Source organism: Nothobranchius furzeri, chromosome 13 (assembly GCF_043380555.1).
Source record: "Nothobranchius furzeri strain GRZ-AD chromosome 13, NfurGRZ-RIMD1, whole genome shotgun sequence".
In the NCBI taxonomy this organism is placed as follows: domain Eukaryota; kingdom Metazoa; phylum Chordata; class Actinopteri; order Cyprinodontiformes; family Nothobranchiidae; genus Nothobranchius; species Nothobranchius furzeri.
This window is the reverse complement of record NC_091753.1, coordinates 43,902,811-43,929,316: the sequence shown is the minus strand read 5'-3', so window position 1 is coordinate 43,929,316 and position 26,506 is coordinate 43,902,811. Positions and strand designations below refer to the sequence as shown.

Here is a 26,506-nt window from a genome sequence, read left to right as displayed (position 1 = left end):
TTGATTACAAGTCACAATTTCTAAGGTTTTTTTTCAAAGCAAGTATGTGACCATATAATTACGGAAGTACATCAAGTCACATGTCATTAAGTAGATTTACAAAATCTACCATTTCTGGTCCTTTTTAAAAGAACTAAATCAGAGGTTAAAGATCTGCCAACTTTCATGTTAAGATCCTCTTGAACTCAGAAATTATAGAGTTGAAGTTTTAGTATCAGGCATGACAATTAAGTAGAAGCTTTTATGCTCCACTTGAGAGTAAATCAATAAGGCTTGTCACCAGCATTCAGACATCAATTTTGTTTGCTTCACAGCCAGACAGGACACAGGGAAAAAAATAAATAAAATTTAAAAAATAAAATAAAAATTAAAAAAGAGAGATTCACTCCACCGGTCAACTCCATGCAATGGAGATGTGTTGAACTGCATGAGGAAAATGGTGGCCACACCAGATACTGACTAAAATTAGGGCAAACATCTGACTTTGATCAGCTTTTTATCCTTTTAGGGAAAAGCCCTTAAAATCCACACATGCAAGAATTACCACAGAAATTTAAGGTTTATTTAGAAATGAATTACGAATGTGGTAATACATTGTAGCATGATAAATGATTGACATTATCACTAAATATTAATTGTGACCAATAAGATGTGATGATTGCATTTAAATGTAAAATATCAATCTAGTTGATCTTTGAATGTTTAATCAGAAGATTCTAGGCTTCTTTAGTGACCATAAACACACTTCGTATTAATTCAGACAGAGTCAGTATATAGTTTATAAAATGAATTTAATTATTTTTCCTAAACTAACAATTTATACATGACAAGATATGAATAATGAGATGGTGTAATGGATATAGAGTGACTTCATGTGATGTGTGAAATGTAATGGAAGCTAGATGTTTAGCTAAACCATTATTTGTATCTGAGATAAATTGTAAAGTCTGGGTTGTAAAATAATGTGTTGTTGTTTATTAAGTAAACTACAGATTTATTTATTTAAAAACTCATCAGACTCCAGTATGCAGGCGTACGATACCATTGGTATGAGTTGCTCTCAGCGGTCTGGAAGGGTGAGGTCCGAGTGGTGAGGTCACCGTACATCAAAACCACAATACTCAGAGATTAGTAGCTTTCTCTGTATTCAGCTTCACCGGCCATAAGATGCAACCCGGGATCTGCAGGTTAGATGTCTCAGGCCTAGTCCACACGTAGCCAGGTTTTTTTTTTTAAACGAATATCCGCCCCTCCAAAAACTTGCATCCACACCACCTCGTTTTACAAAAAAACTCTGTCCACACGTACCCGGATAAATACGTTGTTAAGGACATGCCAGACCTGTAGGCGGCATTACTTCCCCCGTTCTTAACCTCGTCCTTCGTCTGTGGTCTTCCGCAAGGAGCAGTAATTCCGCTTGCAAAAACAAACAAGCAAAAAGCGCTTGGACAATTGATAAAGCTAGCGCAGCTCTGAGGGCATCCATGCTGTCGGCTAGTGTAAACACAGGTCGCACACGTGATGTCAGCATTTTTTTGTCACGGAAAGTGACGTTGCGGACCTTAAAACTCCGGTTTTGTCTGTCCACACGCAGACACCCAAAACGGAGAAAACGCAGATCTTCACTTTGGCCGGAGTTTTTAAAAAGATCCGTTTTCGTGTGAAAAAACTCCGTTTTCGTGTGGATGACAGGCCAAAACGTAGAAAAATATCTACGTTTTGGCAGATCCCCGGCTACGTGTGGACAGGGCCTCAGAGGTGAAGTAGCTCTGAAAAGAGCTGTTGTGACTGTAATCACTTGCAGCATTGCAGAAAGGCTTTTGACTTAAGGCCAAAGGAGATGGTTTCAAAAGAGATACTTCTTTCCCAGTTTGGCTGAATCGGGAGTCAGCTGGAAACTGAATTATTTGGGAAGTAATTCTTGTTTTAATAAACCACAATGTTATGAGTTCTGGCCAAGTTTGGCAAATCAGAATTTGACACGTTTCTGAGTATTAAACCAACATCCCTCAGAAGACCACGCCTTCTTCAGATACAAATATGTTTTTAACACTTTGTGAATGAGAATCTTTAAACTCTTATCTGAGGTGAATATTAACCTTAATGAGTATCTTACTGGGCAGCAGTAGCTCAATAGGTTGAGCGGGTTGTCCAGTAATCGGAACGTTGCAGGTTCGATCCTGGCTCCGGACAGAGAATTCTGCTGTTGTGTCCTTGGGCAAGACACTTGAGCCACCTTGCCTGCTGGTGGTGGTCGGAGGGACCGGTGGCGCCTGTGCTCGGCAGCCTCGCCTCTGTCAGTGCGCCCCAGGGCAGCTGTAGCTACATCATAGCTCATCACCATCAGTGTGTGAATGTGTGTGTGAATGGATGAATGATACACTGTAGTGTAAAGTGCTTTGGAGTCCTTACTCTGAGAGGCGTTATACAAGTGCGGGTCATTTACAATCGTAATGTGTATGAGTGTAAACAATGATTAACTTGTTAAATCAAACACATACTGGCTTGTGAAATAAATGGATCATTGTAAGAACAATATCCATTTTAAATTCATTGATTTAAGCACAGGTTATTCAAACATTTGATTTAAACCTCTTGTTCATTCATCACATATGATTATTTAAGCTTATGAGTTTAAAAGTCTTGTAGGCTTTGAGTAGATAGTGAGGAATGCAGAAGACTGGCTTTTACGCAGAGCGTGCAGGACCTTGGGTGAGAATTTGTGTCTGCTTTGAGGAACAATAAGTGAGAAAAGGGTTGTTTTGGGAGTCAAGATGGTGTTGCCATGAAGGTGCATGAATGGTTATGTTGTGTGTCTCAGGCATCTAGTTGTGGCTGCATTACAGAGAACATGGGTGCAGGGCTATCAGACACTTGCATGCTTAAAATGAAAAATGTATATAGAATTTTTGGGTTTAGAGATTAGAGTTATATTAAACCGGGTAAATCCTCCCTCATAATCAGATTGCATGTTGCCTCAGGAGGTTCATAATGTTATCAAACATTAAAAGACGCATGTTGATGTCTCATAACGATTTTGGTAGCTCCCATAACGATATGATTAACTGCAGGGCCAGCTTTGTTTACATGATGTTATGTCAGACAGCTTTTCAGCTGGCACATCCCATTACTTGTCAGCTTGGCCTTGCATCAGTTAATGGCCTGACAGTGACACAGTCCCCCCAGTAATTAGCAGCACAAGAAGGAGTCAGGGATCAATGCGTTTTCCATCGGGGGGACTCTGGCAAAAGACGATCAATAAGAGAATCAGAGAGGATGGAAACACAGGAGTCACCTATGGTTTTAGATGCTGTGGAAAAATAAATAAATAAAGAAAAGATGCCGGCATGATGTATTGATTATCTGTACTTAAAGACTGACATATTGATACTAGGTTAATGTTTGCTCACTTTCAGTTTGCAAGTTCAGTAAGTGTTACTGGTTGAACAGCAGCACAATTAGCCAAATTCACAAAACAGAAAGCACATTCAGCCCTCAATAGGAATATCCGATTAAAATGTATGGGAGGGAAGAGCTGGTTTTCAATTCACTGCCCAAGGCTGAAATATAATGGCTGCCTGTTGCATTGTAACTCTTTGTGAATGCAAAGAGGTGGAAGAAGTTTCAGCTGAGAGATTTAGACTCCAAACCTCCAAGGTTATCTTAAGTCTCTTTGAGCCCTGAAAGTCAGGAAGTGTGAGCACTTCCATTTTGTCCCTGCTGATGTAATGATAAACCCACTGAAGCGTTTCATTAATGCCACGCCACTGGGAGCTTTAATGTCACCGACGCTCCAACATTCTTTACAGTATCCATCTAACGGCACCTAAAAAATGAAAGCCCTGCTTGTCCTCTGTCTCCGTGGTGTTTGCTGTTGGTCACGAGTAAATAAATGAGCTCTTCCGGGCCAGGCACTTCAAATTGATTTGCTTGCTCAAACAATTTGCTCTTGCTTTGCTCTGGCTGAATTATTCTGCCATCACTGATCCGTTGATATGACAAGCCATCTCAGATTTACTTGATTTTATTTCCATCTAAATTATTTCTCTCTTGCTTTCATAATAGTTTGGTTTTTGTGTCTACTTTTTTCAGTTTCTTGATCTGAGGCGTTTCTGGAAGAGAAATCATCCGTTATTTGGGTTATGATACGACAGTTTTACACGGTGAAAAATAGCCTGTTTATCACTTCTATGTACTTGACAACAGATGGTTATTTGAGCATTACTTAGTTTGATTTGTGTATTTTGTTAACTAATATAAACAAATAGAAGATAACAAAACTAGTTAATTAAGAAAAGTTTAATCATAGCATGATTAGCCTTATGACTCAATCGCACCTTAATCTTTATAAAATTGTCACACCTAAAAAATCTAAATAATCTTTTATTTTTAGAAAAACTACTTTTTTAAAATATTCCATATCAATAACAATAACAATAAATAAATAATGGTGGCCTACAGGTTTTAAGAATATGGGGGTCCCACAGGGTTCCATTCTCAGTCCCATTCTTTTCTCCCTGCTGCCCATTTGCCTAATTTTTTAAAAGAAATCTAGCATCCAAAGTTACCCATACGCAGACAATTGCCAAATATATATTTCTCTTGGCTCTCACAGTGCACACCCACTCTTACTTGACTGCTTTAAGGAGGTTAATATGTGGCTTAAATCCAACTCTCTGCATCTAAATGACAATACACCTGAAGTTCTTCTCGTGACCCGTGATAATAATATTGTTTCTTGCCCCCATTAACTTAATTTCTTGGCTCATTCTCTGTTTTAAAATCTTGCCCTTTTTCAACTCAGATGGATTTCCAAATGTAAATCTATAATTCGTAAGAGCCATCTTAAAACAGCCATCCATGCTCTTGTCACACCTCTCCGAGGCTGTTGGAGACATGGCCAACTTTTTAACTAGCTGTCAAAAGTGAAGGAGACCACACGCTTGTGATTGGTTAGGATGTTTCGTCAACAGCACCGCGATTGCCTCCACAAAAAAAATAAAGAGAGTTGAAGATACGTCGGAACTCCTTCGGGTTTTTGTTATTTGTGAAGATAAAACATTAATGTTGCAAAGCAAATAGATTCAGTGGTAGAGCTGTTTTAATATATTATTATTATTATTATTATTATTATTATTATCACAGGTGAGATGTCCAAATATCAGGAAATAAAACTGAGAAAGTCAAAATCCTGCCATTTTCAGCTCCGTCTAACTTCTACTTCCTGAAACAGGAGCGCAAGAGTTTTTTTCTCCTTGGAGAGGGATTAATTTACACTAGACACAACTGCAAATGGATTTTAAAATGTGAACTTGGTCTTTAAAGACTGTACATTTTCAACAGAATAATATATATATATTTTGTGATGAGGAAAAATTACACTAACTTTTATCTGGAGATTAATAAACGGAAGGATTAAAAAAAATACCATCACTGACCAGGGCAGGTTTTATAAAGGCTGTCTGAAAAGAGGTCACTGCTTTGACCAAATAAAATATTCATAATACAAATTTAAAGTAATATATATATATAAATTAAATCAATCAAAGTGTCTGTTTTTAGTTAGTTTTAATGATGATGGGCTTTTCTTGATGATGCAATTAAAGAAACTGTTTTCCCAGCCGCATTAAAAGGCTTCAACTACAGGGATACATCAGACACATTTAACTCATTCACTGCCAGCTGTTTCCTGATCGGTAAGGCCCTTCACTGCCAGCGTTTCTCACCGTTTTTACTGTTTTTTTAAGAGTCACAGAACATTGTGCGCTAGGATGATGTTGACGCCAAAACAACCAAAACAAAGGGGAGACTCACCTCTTACATCAGGAAAAAGCCGCGAGTTTGGAGCTTTATCCGTTCTTTCATAATCCATTGTTGAATTGTGATCGGCAGAAGCTTTTCCGGTTCGCGTCTCACTTTTTTTTACAGCAGCGGCCCAAAACGATCTCCTAACACATGAATTTTCTGCTTCCTGATCACGTGACGTGTGACGTATGCGGATGAAGATCGGCTTTAGAGCTGAGATGTTTGTTCTCACGATGCGGGGGCTCGTTCCGATGACCACACAGTAAAATAATGCAAATGACGACTTTAGTCATCATTGGCAGTGAACGGTTGGATTTAAAATGATGACTTTAGTCATCAATGGCCGCGAATGAGTTAAAACCTGGAAAGTAAGAGGTAAAGATCCAACTAGTTCACATTTGACCAAACAATTTTTTTCTTTGACCTCAATCAAGATATTTTTATGATATTAACTTCATAAAAATACGCAAAAATGTTCTTTTTGAGTGACAAAATTAAGCGTGATGAATTGTCCATTTCTGACCTAAAAGGCCCTGCTCTGTTTTGCTCTGCTCAAAGCAAAACCAGAAGTTTCTGACACAAACCTAATCTACAAGGATGGGTCAAGGCCACTTATGCTCTGTGCTTATCTAAACTATTGCTTCTCCGAACAGCACAAGAAAGAAGAAAATAAGACAGAACTCTTTCCCTTTAAAAAATAATAATAATCAAATAACTTGTTAGTCCAAATAATGATGTGAAGCAATGTTAAATCAATCTGTGAAATGAGAATATTAATTACTTGATAGTATAATCCTATGATAGTATTTAATAAGTAATATAACTTTAAATACTAGACACTAGACCGATCACACGTAATGCTAAAATCACGCTACAAATTAAATTCAATTCAAGTTTACTTATATAGCGCCAAATCACGACAAGAGTCATCTCAAGGCACTTCACATAGTAAGTAGTAAGAAAACTACATTATCCTTTGGCTACTCAAAACAGATCTCTATGCACATAACAGACTGAATAAAATCATTATCAGTTCAGTGTTCAAGAAATTGTTTTGCACTCATCATCTCTTCATGATTCCAAAGCTGTAATGATTGGTTGAAAATGAACAAGACAAAGAAATCCGTGGGGGAGTGAAAGCACCAAGAGTGCAGCAGAGTGCCTTTTAGCTCTGCTTTAGCTGGAGAATCAGAAATAATTACTATCAACTGTCCTTCAGCTTCCCACAAGGGGTCAGTTCTCTGACATTCTAATCATTAAAGCTGTCCAGTTAAGACTGTCCATGGAGAAAAGCTGTTTTGATTGTGCTCCTCTTCCGTCCACTTGTCAACTCACTTAGAAGGAATTCTTAAGAGGAACACTCCATCGTGGAGGAGACTGAGTGACATGGACATTAAGGCAGCTGGATGGAATTTGATAGTTAGAATTCAGAGATGGACTAGAGCACCAGGTCACAAGGTGGAGCTAAACTGCTGTAGATCACATCTATAAAACCATATTTACAACAAGCCACAGAGTGGGGAAAAAAACTTTCCTTCAGCCAAGGTCAACGTCCAACCGTACATCATCAATTATCACTTTATTATCTTTAGCAGCAGGGCTTCATACTTGTGTCCTGGTTCAGAGGGCAACTGAGGTGACTGGAAAATGGATCCATTTGAAAAACAAAAGTAAGCTCTGATTTTTCTTCCACATTTTACAATCAGTCCTAGAAAGGGACACAGGCTTGTCTTCAACTGGCTACCTTATAGGTCTCATTCCCTTGCTTGTTGAAATAAATTAGCTGTGATCTCTAGTATGAGTGATTGCCTTGTGAATTGTTTTCTGTGGTAAAAAAAAAAACACTGGTGCGCCTGTTTCAGGATGTAGAAGTTAGGTGGAGGAGTGGGAAAGCAGAAAATGAGGATGTGACAGGACTATGCCTGGTCTCTGACTTGTCAAAACAATGCAAATGTTCCACTGCCTTTGCTCGCTCTTCTATCTTGCGTAAAAACGCAGCGTTGATGTAGTCGAGAAATGTAGATAAAGATGAAGGAAAGAAAAAGAAGACGCACAAAACTAAGAAAAAGAAGATGACAAAGAAAAAGACAAAAAAAGGAAGACAACAAAAAAGATGAGGACAAAGAAGAAGATGAAGAAGACAAAGACCAAAAAAGAAGACAAACAGGATGACAAAGAAGACAAGAGGAAGAAGACAAAGAAGACTAAGAAGAAGATGAAGAAGACAAGAGGAAGAAGAAGACCAAGAAGAAGACTAAGAAGAAGACAAGAGGAAGAAGAAAAAGACCAAGAAGAAGACGAAGAGATGAGTTATATCCAAGCCTGAACGTGCTCCACCATGTTGTGTAGTTGGTAATGCTAATGTTAGCTTGTACTAACTGACATGCACTTCGATGTCTCCTTCCCATGGGCGGGGCCTTGAATACAAATTTTCCCTGCAGCGTAGCTGGGACAAGCTTTTTCTGATCGTTTTCCCATCTATTGTCTTTCTGTGTCTGACGCATGCGACGGGTTGGAGAACTTTTTCATGTTCAGCATGCATGTGCAACTCTGAGCGACCGATCAATTTTCTAATACTGTTTCTTAGCAAAAGAGACATTTGATACGGATCTGCATGACCTGCATCGACCTGTTGTTAAAAAAAAAAAAGTCAAATGACTGAGCACTTTATTAGAATAGGAAACAACAGCCTCAAAATCTAGACGGACAGAAGTTAAAGCAAAAACGATTTTGGTCTGCATGTTGGTCTTGCCATGCTCCATAGGAGCCTCAGCAGACCCAATCACAGCGCCGTATGGGTTTGGTGGACAGGATGATGTGACAGAGCGGAACAACTAAGATGCAGCGGCTCATTTGAAACGACTTTGGCATCAACTTTGGAATATTTAGACTTGGGCTTTTCTTTCAGTCAAGAGCAGATAGAGGTACTTACAGTAAGTCATTTATTTTGAAAAAAGGATGTATTTGTGCTTCGACAGTGTTTGGTCGACTGTCTCACCGACTGTCATTCGTAGCGATGAGTTTGTCATGTTCTTTGTCCAATAGCATGCAGAAAAGACAACCATAGATCCCACCCCAGGACTGTCTACGGCCAGACTTTAAATCCACATATATAGGACGGCTTGCCAGGCTAGGAAAACAATGGATCAAGCACAAAATATCCCAAACTTCTTTACTTTGTTTCCGGAAAATTAATCCAATGAATCCATCTGATCATGAAATGATAAGAAAAACTGAAAGTAACACCTCAATCTAATAAAAGATAAAAAAAAAAAAAACAGATGACATTTTGGCAACAAATATGGGCTAAAAATAGTGAGAAATAAACAAATCGAGGCAGCATTTTATTAGCAATAAAACACTTATTCTTGAGTTTCTGGTTGTTGCTCGTGCAGCGGCTTGTCTGGTTATGCGTGAAAGGAAGGAGAGTAAACGTATTTTTCTATCTATTCATTGAACACTTAGAGGATTGTTGTGTCTGCCTGAAGGCGAACATTTAAATTCAAGTGGAATACAGAGCATGACAGGGATCTGAAATGATTTTATTTTCCTGTTTATAGAAGGAAAAATAATAATAGCAGCAGCCTTTAGATGAACTTGTCCTGCATTTTAATTTCACATGGAATGCACAGATATGTTGCATGACAGGATGAAACTAAATTACGTCATAAATATTTATAAATAGAGCAGAAATTATTTGTAAAATATTATAATTATTTCATTATAACATTTTTGGGATTGTAAAAAGCTGACAAGTTACAAATATCTTGAAATCTTGTTTCTGGGCAGCCTTGTGCAAGACAGTTCTTTTTATGTAAAGGTAAATGTTCTGAAAAAGCATTTTTAATGAATAGACTGAAAATGATTGAATTGATCTTCAGCAGCACCCCGACATAAGCACGAAAGCCTGTGTTGATCTGGCGGCAGAGAAGAAAGCAGCTTTTAAAGGGTGATGTTGAAAACAGCTGGTTCATATCGGAGTACTCCATGGATTATTCAACAGAATCCTCGATTACTGAAATATTTGATAGCAGCAGCTCTGTAGATTGACGTTTTCAGAAATGTATAACAATGCCAAAGACAAAAGGGGGTAAAATTATATGTTCAAAAGTCAACTTATTTGCATTTCACACACAGAAAAGTAAGGAGGGCCATTTCTAAATGACAAACAAAACATTAAAAAGACCAAAAATAATCCTTTCTGCATTAATGTCAAATGTGACATAATTTTGGCAGTTTTTCAGAAGTCAAGTAAATTATTTTTGTGATTCAGCAAAACCAGATATGTAATTATTTTATGATTATCACGTTGTTATGAATTAATTACTGACCAGCTTTTTCATATTTAAAGTGACAATATGCAGTTTTTTACCATTGATCTTTGGAAATATCCATCGAAATGTTGATGAAAATGAATGAAATGATGCCCAATTGCTGAAAAATATTGGCGTTGTCGTAACATAAAACCATAAAAATCAGATCTAAAATACATGGGAGTGGGTCTACATATCTGGGCGACGCCATATTAGACCCCCTGTTTCCTTCTACGGGAGCCCGTGAGGACAAAATGCATTTACTAATTTGCAACAAGCAGTTAAATTCAGAAACGTTGTTGATTTACCTCTTCACTCCTTGCCAGTGACGAAAAGGAGTCTAATGTGCTTGTCATTTTGCTGGAAGGTTGAACAATCCAACAAAGTACTTGTTCGAAAATTGCGCTCCCGGGGATTTTTGACCCTAATGGCCATCCGTTGGTAAGGTCTTACTCGAACACAAAAATACTGCTGGATAGATATGTACTGCCCCCTATCGCCAAGGGAAATACACACCGTCACTTTAAACTATAACACAAAATATTAAAGAATGCTTTTAAGTAAACTATTTCATAGCAAGTCTTCAATAACTAATTCCTCTTGCCAATACATTTGCCACAATAAAATAATCTGTCAGGTTTTCCGTAACAGCATTAAAGGGATACGAGGCTTGCCTTTACCACTCCCTAGTGTCCGTTATTAAATCACCGTGGTTATATCGAAAATGAAACTCATCTCCTTGCTGTGAGTTTGTCTTTTTTAACACCTTAAACAGCTGAAATGTCTCCTCAGCTTTCATTAGTTTTTAGAGGCGCGATTCATCAAATAAATCAGCTGTGTTCACCATCTAAAACATGCTGGAAGCAGACTCCATTCCACAGCTCCCTCCACCAGCAGGGAGCAGCCCGCCAACTCTAAAGTTGCGATTTTCTGGCCAGAGAGGGCGGTGAGGTCGTAATAACATTTCATTAACTCTGTAAAGGGTAATTTTAGCACATACTGGCTCAAGAAAATGTTGCATAGTATCTCTTTAAATCAACATGTGACGTAAAAATAAGGTGAAGTGTATAAAATATGCTTCACATCTATATCTGTTCTGGTGATCATCAACCTATTAGCATCTTTAGTGATGGATTCTCCACAATGACTCACCCATGAAGTTTAGATAGCCTTCTCCGCCCAAACCGTGTGTGAGGAGGCGGATCATCTTATGCAGCTGCATTCCACGGTCGGTAATAGAGGACATGGGAATCAGGGTGCTCATGTTGGTGTACATTTCCTTGTCCATTAGCCAGAAGGCCAGGGTCTTATCACCAACCAGAGCCTGGAAATGTGTGTGATATTCCATTATTCACAGCAGAGGCCATTTGCACTGTAAAGTAAGATAGCAGAAGGAAGCCTACTTGATCGTGACTCTCTGCATAGGCGATGCACTTCTCTCCATAGCGCCTGTTGGTCAGTGTGTGTACAATATTACCCATGTTCCAGTCCTCATCCTTAAACTCCTTCAGGATCTACACAATGACAGAGAGGTGTTATTGAAAATGGGTATGATAGATGTACAGCTGAGAGATCTATTCAGGCTCTGACTGATGCCTTCAGCTCAGCATTTCAGTACTGGCACTCTTTCTACCTTTCCTAAGTTTTCTCAGGGTTACACTTCTTTCTGAGATCAATCTCTGTTTTGACATCTCTATATCCACACTGTGAGTTATGTCTACCTATAAATGGTTGTAATGGAGTTTTTAATAACTGCACTACAGCCCATGGGTAGTAAGGCATCAGCTCTGCCGGCCAAAGATGGGCAAGGTCAAAACCTCTCATCCAAACGGGAGGATTCAACAATAAATCCCACCGTTGTGTCAATGCCGCTGCACTGGACTGCCAACATGCACACACACTGTCAATGGAGTCATTTTCTGAGGTCAGACAGAGACAGGAGGTCACCTAAGGAAGCCTCACATCTCAAAGACAGAGCTGAAATGCGTTTGTACTAACCCCATTCGATTATGAGCCCTATACAAAAAACTTAATAGCAAGGGGCAGAGAAAAAAACAACAACATTCAACTGCAGGGAGCACAAAGATAATTCAATGAACTCGAGAAGCTATAAAGCCACAGAATCGGAACAAATATGGGAGGGAAAGAAGGAGCTGTCCTCCAAGAAACCTTGGTAATTGACATGCAGCTTGTCCGACTGGTGGGTGAGTTGGCAAATCCATTTCAGAGACAGGTTGAAGTCTGCTCAGTGGAATTGGCACTGACAGCTGATTGACATGTCAGGAAACCTTTATATTACTCTACAGAGCCATAATCCTCTGGGTAAGGAGAGTAAATTGTGCCGATCAATATGTCTGAGATAAACCGAGGGGTCCAGCTGAATAAAGGCTGAATAAAGGCTATAAAGTTCTATATCAGCATCTGTTCACATTCAATTTTCTTCACCTTTGCCTTGTGTGGCTACAATCATTGCCAGTTCCATCATAAACACTTCACTGAAGCACTTATCAACAGAATGTCAGTGCTTTAACTCCTTGTGACCTTGATACACTCTTGTATCCTTGAGAGAAGCCTTACAGGTAAATCGTTATGATGACGATCAACATAAAAAATAATCTGCACCTTGACAGTGAGCCTTTTCTACTTTAAGGGACTTTATATAGTTTAAGAAGGCTATAAGCAGGTAAGAAAAATAAGAATGTGTGGTTTTCTTAGGTCATTTAACAACATCCTTTAATTTTAAGAAGACTCTAAAATCATAAAAACACCATCAAGAATTATATATTGCAGAGTGAAAGGTGTCATATTCAGTCAGGGTTAGGATTAGGCCTTGTTCCCTGTGTGCACCAATCAGCGAAAACATTTCAACCAATGACAGGTGACATGAAAACCAACTACAAACTCATTACACGAGCAAACTGAGGAAGAAAAATGTGAGACAGAAGCTTTTTTTGTGTGGCGCTCTAGGCAACGCTCTGCTGAGAAACCTGTAGTTCAACCGTTTGAGTGCATGTTCCTTTCTTGCATCCCACCTACCTAAATGCCACTGCTGACCAAGCATATCCATTCCTGGAGACTATGCAACAGCTTATTTAGTCTCTTTTAGTGGGATAATGCACCCTGAAACACAGCAAAATCAGTCCAAGAATAGCCAGAGGAGCACATCAACAAGTCTGAGTTATTGACTCTGACTTAAAGAGACAATGTGTAGTTTTTTACCATTAATTTCTGGAAATATCCATCAAAATGTTGAAAATGAATTAAATGATGCCCAGTTGTTGAAAAATATTGGTGACTTCGTAACATATCACCATAAAAATCATGTCTAAAAACATGGGAGTGAGTCTAAGTCTCTGGGCGACGTCATATTAGACGCCATATTTCCTTCTACGGGAGCCCATGAGGACAAAATACATTTACTGATTTGTAACAAACGGACACAAACCTTTCGTCATTCTTACATGTTGTTTTACACATTAAACTCTTCACTTGTTGCCAGTGATGAATGGGAGTCTGATCTGTTTGTTATTTTGCTAAAGTTTGCACTCCCCATGGCTTTTTGACCCAAATGGGCATCTGTTGGTAAGGTCTTACTCTAACACAAAAATACTGCTTGCCTGCAACAGTTTAGGTATCTACTGCCCCCTATCGCCAGAAAAATACACACTGTCACTTTAAACTTGTGTTGTGTACTTTTTGGCACGCAAAAGGTGGTAGAAGAAAGCTAGGAACAGCATTGGTTGGAACAGATTATCAGAATTCAGATTATTAAACTGAAAAATGGTCATTTAAGAAATTAGCTAGACTAAAAAATGGGGATGGGATATGGGACACATAGTTCAATCAGGCTTCTATAAAATACATGTTTTTATCCACTTTTACACTATAAATTTTATTAAAATAATCATTCTTTTTGAGGTACTTTAACAATCCACATTGATGAGCATATTGGCGGGGTGGGGAAAGAGGGGAATTTAACTTACAACCTTTCAGACAGATGTTAATCTACCCTGCAGCCTGTATGGTATCTGTTAAAAGTTAAATATATTAGCACTTAACCAGACTGAACATTTGTGCGTCAAACTGATCTTAATACTTAATTGATCAAACATCTTAATGTGCCTCTACATGTTAAAGCACTCAAGCAGGAAAACAATCTAAACGAGGTCATGTAATGAAGATTTCACCTGGCCGCCAACTTAGACTCACTGGTGAATTCAAAGTTAATTACTAAATCTTTTACCCCGTTCAGTGACACAGACTTCACAGCAAGGCTGATGGACTTTGTAGCATGCTACATTTGTCTGAACAAAAATGAAAGAATAAAGGATGCACCCATGTGAGCTGTTCTTAAAGTTAATCAAGAAATATCAAACTGATTGTTGTTTCAGTGCTATCAAGGGCTGTACCTGAACCTCCTGGGAGCTGAACCTTTGTTTGGTGTATTTTTTTTATTATTTAATTTTCAGGTGTTGGCATAACCTCATAAATAGAAAAATACTATGTTTCTAAACAATTAGAAGCTAAAATAAATTGATTTAAAACCACAACTTTGTTAATAATGCCAGGACTACACATAACACAAAGGTCTCAGGTAGGGCTGTCACAATAATCGCAAGAACAATATATCGCGATATTAAGAAACCCACCGCGCTGCATGACGTGCCACCGCAATTACCGCACTTGATTAAATCTCGCGACAGCACATGCTGAGAGGTAAAGTCCACGCTGATCGAGGAGATAGTAGGGCACTTTTTTTAATTTCTGTTAGATGTTGCAGCCAAATTTGCATTTCAAAGTTAAACCTCCTGAATGTTGTTTTTAAGTTCAGTCAGAGAATGCTGTTACTGCCCTTTGATCTGCATTCAATAAAGTGTTAAAAATGGCCATGTATTTTTTTATAAAATTTTTTAAATGTGCAAGCACAATGTTTCAAAGGAAATATTGCCATGAGTTTAGTAATTAACAAACAAATTTGCTAAGTACATAAATAAAAACGAGGTGCAATAATATTGCATATCGCAATATTGAGCTGCCCTGACTCACTGCAGGGGGAATTCCTCAATCGCGACAGCCCTAGTCTCAGGAGGTGATTATTCTACAAGAGGAAAAAGTGTGATTACAGTGGTCCAGGGATACAGAAAAGTAAATATAAGGCTAGAATACACAATAATACTCAAATACAATAAAGTTATTAATAATGGTGAAAATAAGACAAACTATCAACTCTGTATGTCATTTGTCAGCAAGATACTACTGGGCAAAATTATACTTGAGCTCTTTTTACAGGACCATAGCGTTTGCAAAACGGGATTTGCCGCGGCTCCCTGGGGAGGATAAAGGTCGTTTATAAGACCAGACCATGGTGGTAATGTGGCACAATCGTGGCAATTTTATAAAGATTAGGTGATGGTGGCATAAAGGAGGTATGGGGGCGGTCTCTGCGCTGCCGCAGACTTCCGTTTATCTTGGACATAACTAGCTTTTTATTGCGATTGAAGCCGTGATCATCACGTTTTTTTTTAATAAGCAGCTCATAAAGGTGTCAGTCCCTGTGCAGTCTCTGGTGATCTGAGCTTCAGCTTAACAGAGAGGCTCATGGAGTGCTGCGGCGCTCCAGTTTGCCATCTCAGCTGATTTTGTTCAAAAAGCAAACCTCATTGCCTGTGGTTACTTTCATTTTCAATAGATTTGCCAGCCGGAGCCCAGCAATAACTCCCCAAGTCACCATGACATCTGCCTCTGTAGCGCCAGGGCGCATACGACAGACCATTACCGCAATATTCCTACCAAGCGAGGCGGAACGAATGCCGCAAAATTTACGCAATGCCATACCGGCATGGCGCGTTTATAGACATACCATTGCGGTAACATTATGCCAATTTGCCGGCATGGTGTGTCATTAAAGAGGCTAAAGAGAGTTATGGAACCTGATTGGTATGCAACTGAGATGAGTTCCTGCTTTCTGTGGAACATTGGGGTTGAAATTGTGTTGCTAAAGGAGATCTGGTAAACAACCAGTGCATTATTATGTGGGTAAGTGATGGACTTTTAAAATAACCTGATTTGACTTAACCTAGCCAAACCTAAGCTAACATGGTCCATTATAACACGATCCAACCTAACCCAACTTTATCCGACTTAACTTCACATGATCTAATGCAGCGGTTCCCAAACTTATTTAGCCGCGCACGCCCTTCTATGTCCCGACCATGTCGACGCACCCCCCAGCCCCCACATCATGGCATGGCTATATATATATATATATATATATATATATATATATATACACACACATATATATATATATATATATATACACACACATATATATATATATATATATATATATATACACACACATATATATATATATATATATATATATATATATATATATATATATATATGTGTGTATATATATATATGAAAGGGTTAAAAATATGATCGACCTTTTTCCCCATCACTTTCATTTTTTAAATAGTAATTAATAAACATTCGATACCATTACAATTTCCTTTGATTTAATTTTAAATCAATATTTAGAGTGCCCAGGTAGCACATAAAAAATGCAATATAATGATTTTCTTAAAGTAGGAACGTTTAACCTGTGCGGCCAGAGCTCTCTCCGTCCTTCTGCTCTGTGTAAACCTAAGCTGATCACCTACTTGTGCGTAATCAAATGTCTATAGGGGAAAAGATGGAAAAGATATAGCCATGAGGTTCACTTTTGACTCAGACAGACTTATTGCCGTTTTATGGTGTGGCTGAATCTGCGATCCGCTGCCACGCGGACTGGAATAACAAATGCTGCAGTAACATGAGTTGTGGTCAGGTTCATGAGGAGTCACTGGCTGGAGCGGACTCGAATTTCATACGTCATCCCAAAATAGAAGCTAATATCTTAATATGACCTTGAATTAAATGTTGTTATAAAACCTCTTAAAAGTTTTTTATCACGGAGGCGGCAGCATTTCTGCCTTCAGTCTGACGGCGCGCCGGAGTTTGCGCAGCGTGCGCTGATTGAATCTGTGTGTGTGCGTGCGTGCGGCACAGCTCCATGAGCCGCTCAAGTCACTGCATCTCGTTATTGGCGCTATTTAAACCAATGTTGTAAAATTACTTCTGCCCAGCCCAGATGTGCTCACTTATGCATCCGTGAGCCGTGGTTCCACTGGAACGCGTCTGACCTCTGACAGACGCACTCTGAACTTCAGATCTTCAGCGCGCTGTTAATAGCCTGAATGGGAATCATTTCTTGATTTATTTAGTTACATCCACAATGTTCTGTGTGTGAGGTTTACAATGTCAGAACACCTGCATGAGACAGGGTGTTAATTACAATCTGCCAGAATGACTCGCCACCTTCAGATTCCTCAAACACCGTTAAAAATGATCAAATACGGAACATATCGCCGTGCGCAGGCCAGAGTGCTGAAGCTCGGCCATTGTTATGATGAAGCTAGGGCACATGCGGAGGACACACACGTGCGCGCAAAAATATACTTGTTTTCAATTACATTTATTGGGCCCACTTACTTTTTCTTAGGCCCACCCACAAATGAGTTTCTGGCTACACTAATGGTGACATATGACAGACTTCTCTGAGCTCAGCAGCCATTACACTTTTCACCTGGCGCACCCCCTAGCAGCAGCTCGCGCGCACCACACTTAGGGAATCCCTGATCTAATGTAACATTAGACATGTAGCATGATGTAATTCAACTTAACCTGATGAGACAATCTCTGGAAATATTAATTAAATGATGCCAAGTTGTAGAAAATAATGAGTGATTCACGGAGAACCCCGGCTCTCACGGAACCCTTCCCTTCACGGAGAACGGTGAAACGCTTCACTCCAGCAGCACCTCCGGCTCCCGTTCTCATGCTCTCCTGTGTTATTAATTCCAAAACATAAAACAGGATGCCCAGACAGACTCCTCAATCCTTCTGTCAGCACTTCTCCTCAGGAACATCAACACATGATGCTCACCTCCGCTGACTAATTGGCGAAGGAGACGGATTTAATGCAACATGACCTTTCAGACTACAATCACTTTCAAAAACATCAGACATGTGTCAGAATCAGTACCACATACTCAGTTGAAAAAAATCGAATCTGTGCCGTTTAAACTGTTATAAAAAAATCAGATATGGCTCGCATGTGGGGGAAAAAAGCCGATTTGATGCACTTTTGCCCGCAGTTTGAACGTAGCCCTAGTCTCTGGGTGATGCCATGTTAGATGCCATGGTTTCTTCTATGGGAGCCCGCGAGGACAAAATGCATTTACTGATTTCTAACAAAAGGTTACACAACTTTTTCTATTTATAAATGTTGTGTTACACATTCATCTCTTCACTTGTTGCCAGTGATGAAAGGGAGTCTGATGTGCTTGTTGTGTTGCTGTTGCACTCCCTGGGATTTTTTACTCTAATGGCCATCCGTTGGTGAAGTCTTACTCGAACACAAAAATACTGCTTGCCTCCAATTATTTAGGAATGTACCGCCCCCTATCGCTGGGGAAAATACACATTGTCACTTTAACCCAACATGTTCTAAACAAACTGATCTAACATAAACAAGCCCAACCTTGTCAAATCTAACCTAAACTAAACTAGAATCACGTAACCAAACTCAGCATAAGTTACCTTAACCTAACAAAACCATGTCAATAAACGGTAAATGTCGCATGAAACTGATACATGAGCTGAAATAATTGTGCAAATTAATTGTACTACTCTAAAGCGCGGTGTACATTGTATACTTTGTTGCCCATCAGACCATCTTTAAAAGGAAAAGCTGCACATCCTCATCATTATTGATATTGCTTGAGGGAACTCCATAAACCTAAATCAATTCAGTTACTTTACATGTTTTAGTTATTAATCCGCTACATTTTTATTAGGTCAATCCAACCTTGAGAACTATTCAAAACAAAGCCAAACACATCTGATATTAAATCATATGTTACGGGGACATGTTTCAAGCAGAAGAGCATGAATGGATGAATAAAAACTCAGTGAAAAAGCTTAAATGTTTGGTTATCACTGATGATTTATTCACTACAGATTGTTCAAAGAAATTAAAATCAAATATAAAGTAAAATTCATTATTTAGAGGATTTAGAGATTTCTCTTTGGTCCTTAAAGGGGAATGGGAGAAGCTCAAATAAATATCTCAACACATACACCATAAACTAAATCAATAAGCTAAATTTGAATGACCACATTTACAAGAATCCATATAAACATTTACATTTTAAACTAAATCAAAAATCAAAATCTAAATTACATCTTAACGTCTATCATGATTCATTTGATATTTAGTAGTTTTCCATAAGTTTACTTTTATATAATGTTATGAATTGTACGACACTTTTATATGTTTTCCTCTATACTATTCCACCAAACCACTCCATGGACTGAAATGCTCATACTTTTTACTGAGGTACGTACACATGGTTGTGTTCATGTTATTTAGACTTCTGAGCATATAATCTCATTCTCTCTCCCTAAAATGTTTTTGTATGTTGAATGAACAGGAAAAACAAGGTGGGAGGAGGGGTTGCGCTGTACATAAACAATACTCTGTTGTAGAGTGGTGGAAAATATGACATTCACAATTGATGATGTTGTGGAATGTATAACTGTGGAGATAAATATGGAGAAACATAAAAATGTGATAGTGAGTTGTGTGTACAAGGCACCAGGATCTTGTATTGACATTTTTATGAGTAACATGGAAAATATATTAGCTCAAAATAATCAGAAGGTCATGTTCCTCTGTGGAGACTTCAATATAGATCTGTTGAACTCAAACAAAATGACAGAGGAATTTATAAACACAATGCTCAGTATGAGTTTTTATACATTGATCACAAAACCCAGTAGAAGCATAGTTCAACTTTAATTGACAATATATTTACCAACGATATGGAAAGCACATTAATCCGTGGACTAATGATAAATGACATCAGTGACCATTTGCCAGTGTTTACAATCTATGATTGTGAGTGTGAAAGGATAACGAAGACATACCAAAGGAAATATATCAGACTGAAAACAAAATTATCGATAGAAGCATTCAACAATGATTAGCAAGCTCAAACCTGGTCACAACAGTATAATGAAACTAATGTCGACAGGGCATATGAATACTTCCTTAATGTTTTTAAGTCACTTTATGATAAACATTGTCCAATAAATACATATAAAATAATAATAATACAAAAAAACAACAAACCATGGATCACAAAGGTACTGTTAAATGCTTGTAAAAAAAAGAAAGAATATTCTCTATAAACAGTATATAGCTAATAGAACGATAGAGGCGGAACAAAGGTACAAGAAATATAAAAATAAATTGACTACTGTAATGAGGGTATGTAGGATGGAAAACCACAAAATTATTAAATGAAAATAAAACCAATAGTAAAGGCATATGGAAATTATTGAATGACATAATTAAGAAAAATAAGGTTAGTCATACTTATCCAGAATATTTTATTGATGGAAATGGAGTTACTAAAAACAGAAGTCAAGTGGTGGAAGGGTTCAATGAGTTCTTTGTGAATATTGGACAAAGGCTGACACAAGAAATTGAAGAGAACCAGCCTAAAGATAGCAAATCTATGGAAAACAATGTAGTAAAGAACTCCCACTCAATGTTCCTTAGGGCCGTTAATACAAAAGAGATGATAGATACAATAAATATGTTTAAAAGTAAGACATCTACTGATTGGAATGGAATAGATATGCTAATAGTCAAGAAAGTTATTAATAGTGTCGCAGATCCACTGACCCATATCTGTAATCTCATTTTCATCTGGTGTATTCCCACAAAAAATAAAAACAGCTAAAGTCATACCATTATTTAAAGCAGGGGACAAACAACTTTTTACAAACTACAGGCCTGTATCATTATTGTGACAGTTTTCTAAAATACTCGAAAAAATTTTTAATAACAGGCTAGAAGAAAGCCAGTGTGGCTTCAGGAAATATAGATCATCCTGTAGCATTAAAGGAATTAATAGAAGAAGTCACAAGTTGCATGGATAAAAACAAACGTGTTTTTTTAAATTGATCTCAGAAAAGCATTTGATACTATAGACCAGGGGTCGGCAACCCGCATGCGGCTCTTCCATCCATCTGATGCGGCTCTCTGTGCTTGTAAAATAATGAATGGATATTTAAATAAAAAGCTTTACTATTTTACTGCATTAATTTTACATCTGTATGCCAATTCTAAATGTTGACTGTCTGCGTAAACCTGAACAGGTCCAACCCAGTCTTACTGTGAGACCGGATTGACGCGTCACGCTTGTGCGTATTCATAGGCGCTTTCTGAGCTGAAGAGGATGTGAGATTCTGGGACTCTCCTCAGACAGGCTCCTGGATGTGACGCCACATTGGAGACAGGAACAAGCGCTATTCAGCCAAAGTTTCATAATCAGGGAACATTTTCTAAGTGACAAGTCTCTCTGAAAGACAGGGTTTGGAAAACGCTCGCTTCAGTCAGAGGAATCTTCCCCATGCGCTCTGGTTCTGCGACGCGCTCCAAGCCCCTCTCCACATCTTCAGCTCGCTGTGGACCTTATGTAGTACAAGCTGACAGTGAGCTGCGCTGAGCAGTGTCCAGCTCAGATGTTCATATGGGAATCTTTTCTTGAGTGATTTAGCTACATCTGCGATGTGCATAGGATAAAATATCAGTTTGTGTGCATGCGTCGGGGTGATTCTTTCTATTCTTTCTCCGTCTAAATAAACGGTCAGATACGGGAACTATCCAGTCAACACAAGCCCTGCTTTTAACTGTTCTGTTTTCTTGTAAAAATTGTTGGAAAGATATATAATTTAACTTGATTAACACCAGAGCCAGGCACACTGCGCCGTTATCTCCGTCACTGTAAATGAGGGAAAAACAAAATGATCGGATGCTTTTCTGACCTTCCCCACCTACAAAGTTTAATTACAACAATCAAACGTGACAGAGCCTGGATTTGTATTCTGAACAGTCTAAACATGTTTTAAAAAAAAACGTATGACAAAAGTGGCACCTGCTCAGTAAAACCACCAACAGGGTGAAAAATATCTAAATATTGTAGGCAGAGGTGGGCTACAACTTTTGGATCCATTTTCTATAAATCGTTTTATTGATTATCTTTTTTATGAAAGATAACTTTGACGTACACGAGCGACCGGTACTGGCTGCTGTCACCTGTTGTGACTGGTTAAAGCAATCCTGACCCTGCTGTCTGAGGGTAGGCCCCGCCCACAACGCTGTGGCTGCTGCGGCTCCCAGTGTTTAATTTACTGTGGGAAATGGGTAATAATGGCTCTTTGATGGGAACAGGTTGCCGATCCCTGCTATAGACCATGACATACTATTTATCAAAATGGAAAGATATGACATTACATGGGAGGTTTTGGATTGGTTAAAAAGTTATATGGGAAATAGAAAACAGTTTGTTCAAATGGGAGATGTCATGTCCAACTGTCTCGACATAACTGTTGGTGTACCACAAGGGTCAGTACTGGGCCCCAAGTTATTTAATATGTATATAAATGACTTAGTTATGGTTTCAAGAAAATAAAAATGTGTTTTGTTTGCAGACGACACCAATGCTCTTTGTTCTGGGGAAAATATACTTCAATTATTGGGAGAAGTGGGGACTGAAATGAGTAAGTTGAAAAAATGGTTCAGCTTGAACAAATTATCATTAAACTTGGACAAGACCAAAGTCATCTTGTTCGGAAATCGAATAGCGGACTCTGAGATAAAAATTATGTAAGAGAATGTAAGAATAGAGAGATTTTATGAAACAAAATTTCTGGGGGTTATCCTAGACCATAATATTAGCTGAAAACCACATATTAAATATATACAAACAAAACTGGCAAAGAGCATTGGCGTTTTGGGTAAAATAAAACAGTTACAGAATCAAGAATCATTATATATCATTGTTTTCATCACTGGTAATGCCATACTTGAATTACTGTGTGGAAGTTTGGGGAAACACATCCCTGAGTAATCTACAATCACTATACATACTGAATAAACAAGCAATAAGGATAGTATATAATGTGGGATATAGGGAACACACAACAACACTGTTTTTAAAATTACAAGTGTTAAAATTTATTGATCTGATAAAGTTTAAAACCACAGTAATCATGTTTAAGGCAAGAAACTAATTACTTCCATGTAATATACAGAAAATGTTTAATGATAAAGACGATGGGTACAATTTAAGAGGGGCATTAAACTTCAAAAAACAGAGAGTTCGGACAACAAAGAGGAGTATGTGTACAACAATATGTGGGGAACAATATGGAACAATATGAGTGAAGATTTGAAAAAAATGTGTGAAAGGTAAATCAGTTTAAGAAGAGCTACAAAAATCATCTATTGGATAATTATGTTGATGAGCTGGGTTAAATAGAATACAAGAAGATGATTGTTGAGTATGTTTAATCTATTTGTTGCTCTGTAATATTGTTATTTTATTTTATATTTAGTTTGTGAGATAAGTTGAATAAGAATAAGTGAGAAGGGGGTAGGAATGTACAAGTTTTACTTCTAACTACTCCTTTTCGGACTGTTATTACTTGATTGCTTTTGTGTTGAGTTGTGTTGTATAAAAAATTATTTTTTTACGTTAGTTCGAAATAAAGTACAGGTCAAAGTCAAAGTCAATGTTCAGTTGAAGAAGTTGATTTTTTGCTTTATAAATTATTTGCACTGAATTATATTTTACAATATCAATGACCTCAAGCAGATTAGAATTAAAAAATAGGTTACTGGTATGCTCATAAAATCCTACATTATGTATTACTCTTATTGCTTTTTTTTTAAAGATTACATAATGGCTGTAAGGTGTTTTTTTTAAGTATTTCCCCACAACTCAATACAATAATTGAGGTAGGGCAGGATAAGTGAACAGTACAACGTATGCATCACTTTGCTCTGGAGGAGATTCTTCACTTTAGATAGTATTCCTATACGTCTTCTTAGCTTTGCAGTAACATTTCTGATTTGTGGTTTCCAACATGGTTTGTGGTCAATTAGAACACCTAAAAATTTATGTTCCCAAACTCTATCAATCACTGCATTGTTAATCATCATTTTCACATTTATATTGATGTTTTGATCGCCAAAGATTATCTATTTAGTTTTCCCTTCATGTATCTCCACACCCTTTCATACTGTTCAAATGAAATTCTCTTCAACGTTAAATCTAAAATAGAATATTAGCTGAACATAATACATCCTAAAGACTCTTCACTTCCAGCTTCAATAGTAATAAAACAAACTAAACAAGTGAATCTACAGAAAGAACCCTAGAGATCATCCAAGCTGCCTCCACATCCACGTACAAGCAGACATTTTACACTTCCTTATGAATCATTACAATTCAATTCAACCGCAAAAGTGGCCTGGGAGCAATTAATCTGGGAGTGGGACTGTCGAAGCAGAGACAGAAGTAAATGGGTTGACGACTCCTCTAACACCAGCTCACCCACATCAGCCCCGGCCAGCCGAGCTTCCTGGCACCGCCGACACTCTACTTCATCAATGATAATGAGCAGTGCACAAATCTTACTTTACAAGCCTGCTGTCAGGAGCCAACCAGAGCACCCGGATTAATTAGAAAGAGCCAGAAATAAAATAAAATTACACAAGGAAGTTAAAAAAAAATGTCTTTCAGTGCAGGATGAGGTCATCCCACCACCTGAATGCTGCGACTGATTCAAGAGGCTCTCGCGTGGTGCTCGAAAGGATTTAATGGCAGAGACGAGTTTAGTTCAAAGCTCTTGTTTTACATTTTGCAGCTGACCCGAGCATTCTGCAGCTGCGGTTTCAACTAACGCACGAGCTGGAGAAGTGCTTCAGCGTGCGTTGCTACGGGGACATCACATCATCACAAAACCAGGACCGCCCCCTGAGGTGAGCAAAGACCAAAGGTGAGAAACGCTCTGTCCTACAGATCAATGCAGCACTGTCAAGTTTTCACATCCTAATGAACGTTCTGTCGACAGAAACCGTCCTCGCAGAAGGCTTCACTCGGCTGACAGGCACTCTTTAGGTCACATCAGTTCTCGAGTAAAAAGCCTCTCTGAGAAAATAAGTAAAACAAAAATTGGTTAACAGCACACAGCGAAGGAGTCAAAGTGTAATTAAGCAGGACAAATCTGAAACACTGCTGCTGCTGCTGCTAAAGCAGGCGAGTAGAGAGTGCCACCAGCGGAGCGGGTCAAAAAGACCGAGCACTCTTTAAAGGCTAGCGATCAAGCCTCTGGCATGTTTACATAAACAAGCCGGGGTCCATCATCACTAGCCAGAAGCCTGAATTTGATTAAGTCACGTTAATTGAAAGTGTTTCTAGCATGATGGACGGAGTAAAGTAACATGGAAAAGAAATGGATTTTTTCCCCTCTCCCTGAAACTAATAAGAAGAGAGCTGTTCAGACTGATATTTTCATTCAATTAAAATAAATGGAGGAACAGAAGCAAAAATGGAGACAATTGACTTAGAGGTCATTGGAGTTGAACAGCCGAGAGAAGCGGAGAGATGCCGGAGAATTCTCTGCATCCACGCCGCTACCGTGGAGCCCTCTTTCTCCTCCGCCTCTAATTGTTTCAATTACATCTCAATCTATTGTAGCTTGAGGGAAGGGTGCTTGTTAAATTAGAGGGCTTTGTAACATTATCCATTAGGAGTGACAGCGTTTTATGGTCGTAATCAGATCGAATCATCCAAACTTGTGCCGCGTGCCTTATCTGGCCCTCTCATTAGGATATCTTAATTTTTCACACCCTGTTGGTCCTAACAGCTTTCTGCAGCCAGTAAATGAGTCATATCAGTCAGTCATGCTGAGGACAAAACGCAGCGTGAGCCGTGAGGCCCCAGCCGAGTAACTGAGGGAGATTCATTCGTGCACACTTGTGAATCTATAAATAAGCTCACAGCTCTGTTGCTCTGTGTCTTTGTTTCTCTTTCCTTCTGTTTTTTTATCCCCCGTCTCTCCGTCTCTCCTCCTGAATGCCTACCCTCCTCGCTTCATTTTTTTTTTCTGCAACACACACCTCACTGGAGGCTCCACTTCAGCCCATTCAAATCCCACCCTAATTGACACTCTGTGAGAAGAGCCAAGGCTAGCCCTGAATGCACTTCACTGCCTATACCAACGCGTGTTCATATGAATGCTTCCCTGCGCACATATAGAGGAATGCTGCTGCTCCCTTGCTCTCCCTCCAGCACAGTCTCCTCAGAGGAGGTAACAAATTTAATTAAAAAGATGCAACTAACAGTAATATCTAAACAAATGCTGCGTAGCAAGCAGTATTTTTTATTGTCAAGTTAAAGCAGCTGCAGCTTTTTTAGAAG

General features: G+C 38.6%; 1 protein-coding gene across 1 annotated transcript in view; it reads right to left on the bottom strand.

Moving 5' to 3' along the window:
* gbe1b (glucan (1,4-alpha-), branching enzyme 1b) overlaps nucleotides 1–26,506 on the bottom strand; it is a 146,851-nt gene that overhangs the window by 63,752 nt on the left and 56,593 nt on the right. Inside the window, exons 11-12 of the mRNA XM_015951338.3 lie at nucleotides 11,522–11,632; nucleotides 11,271–11,442 (exon numbers count right to left, since the gene is read on the bottom strand). Coding sequence (XP_015806824.1) covers nucleotides 11,271–11,442; nucleotides 11,522–11,632 — 283 coding nt within the window. The remainder of the gene's footprint in view (nucleotides 1–11,270; nucleotides 11,443–11,521; nucleotides 11,633–26,506) is intronic.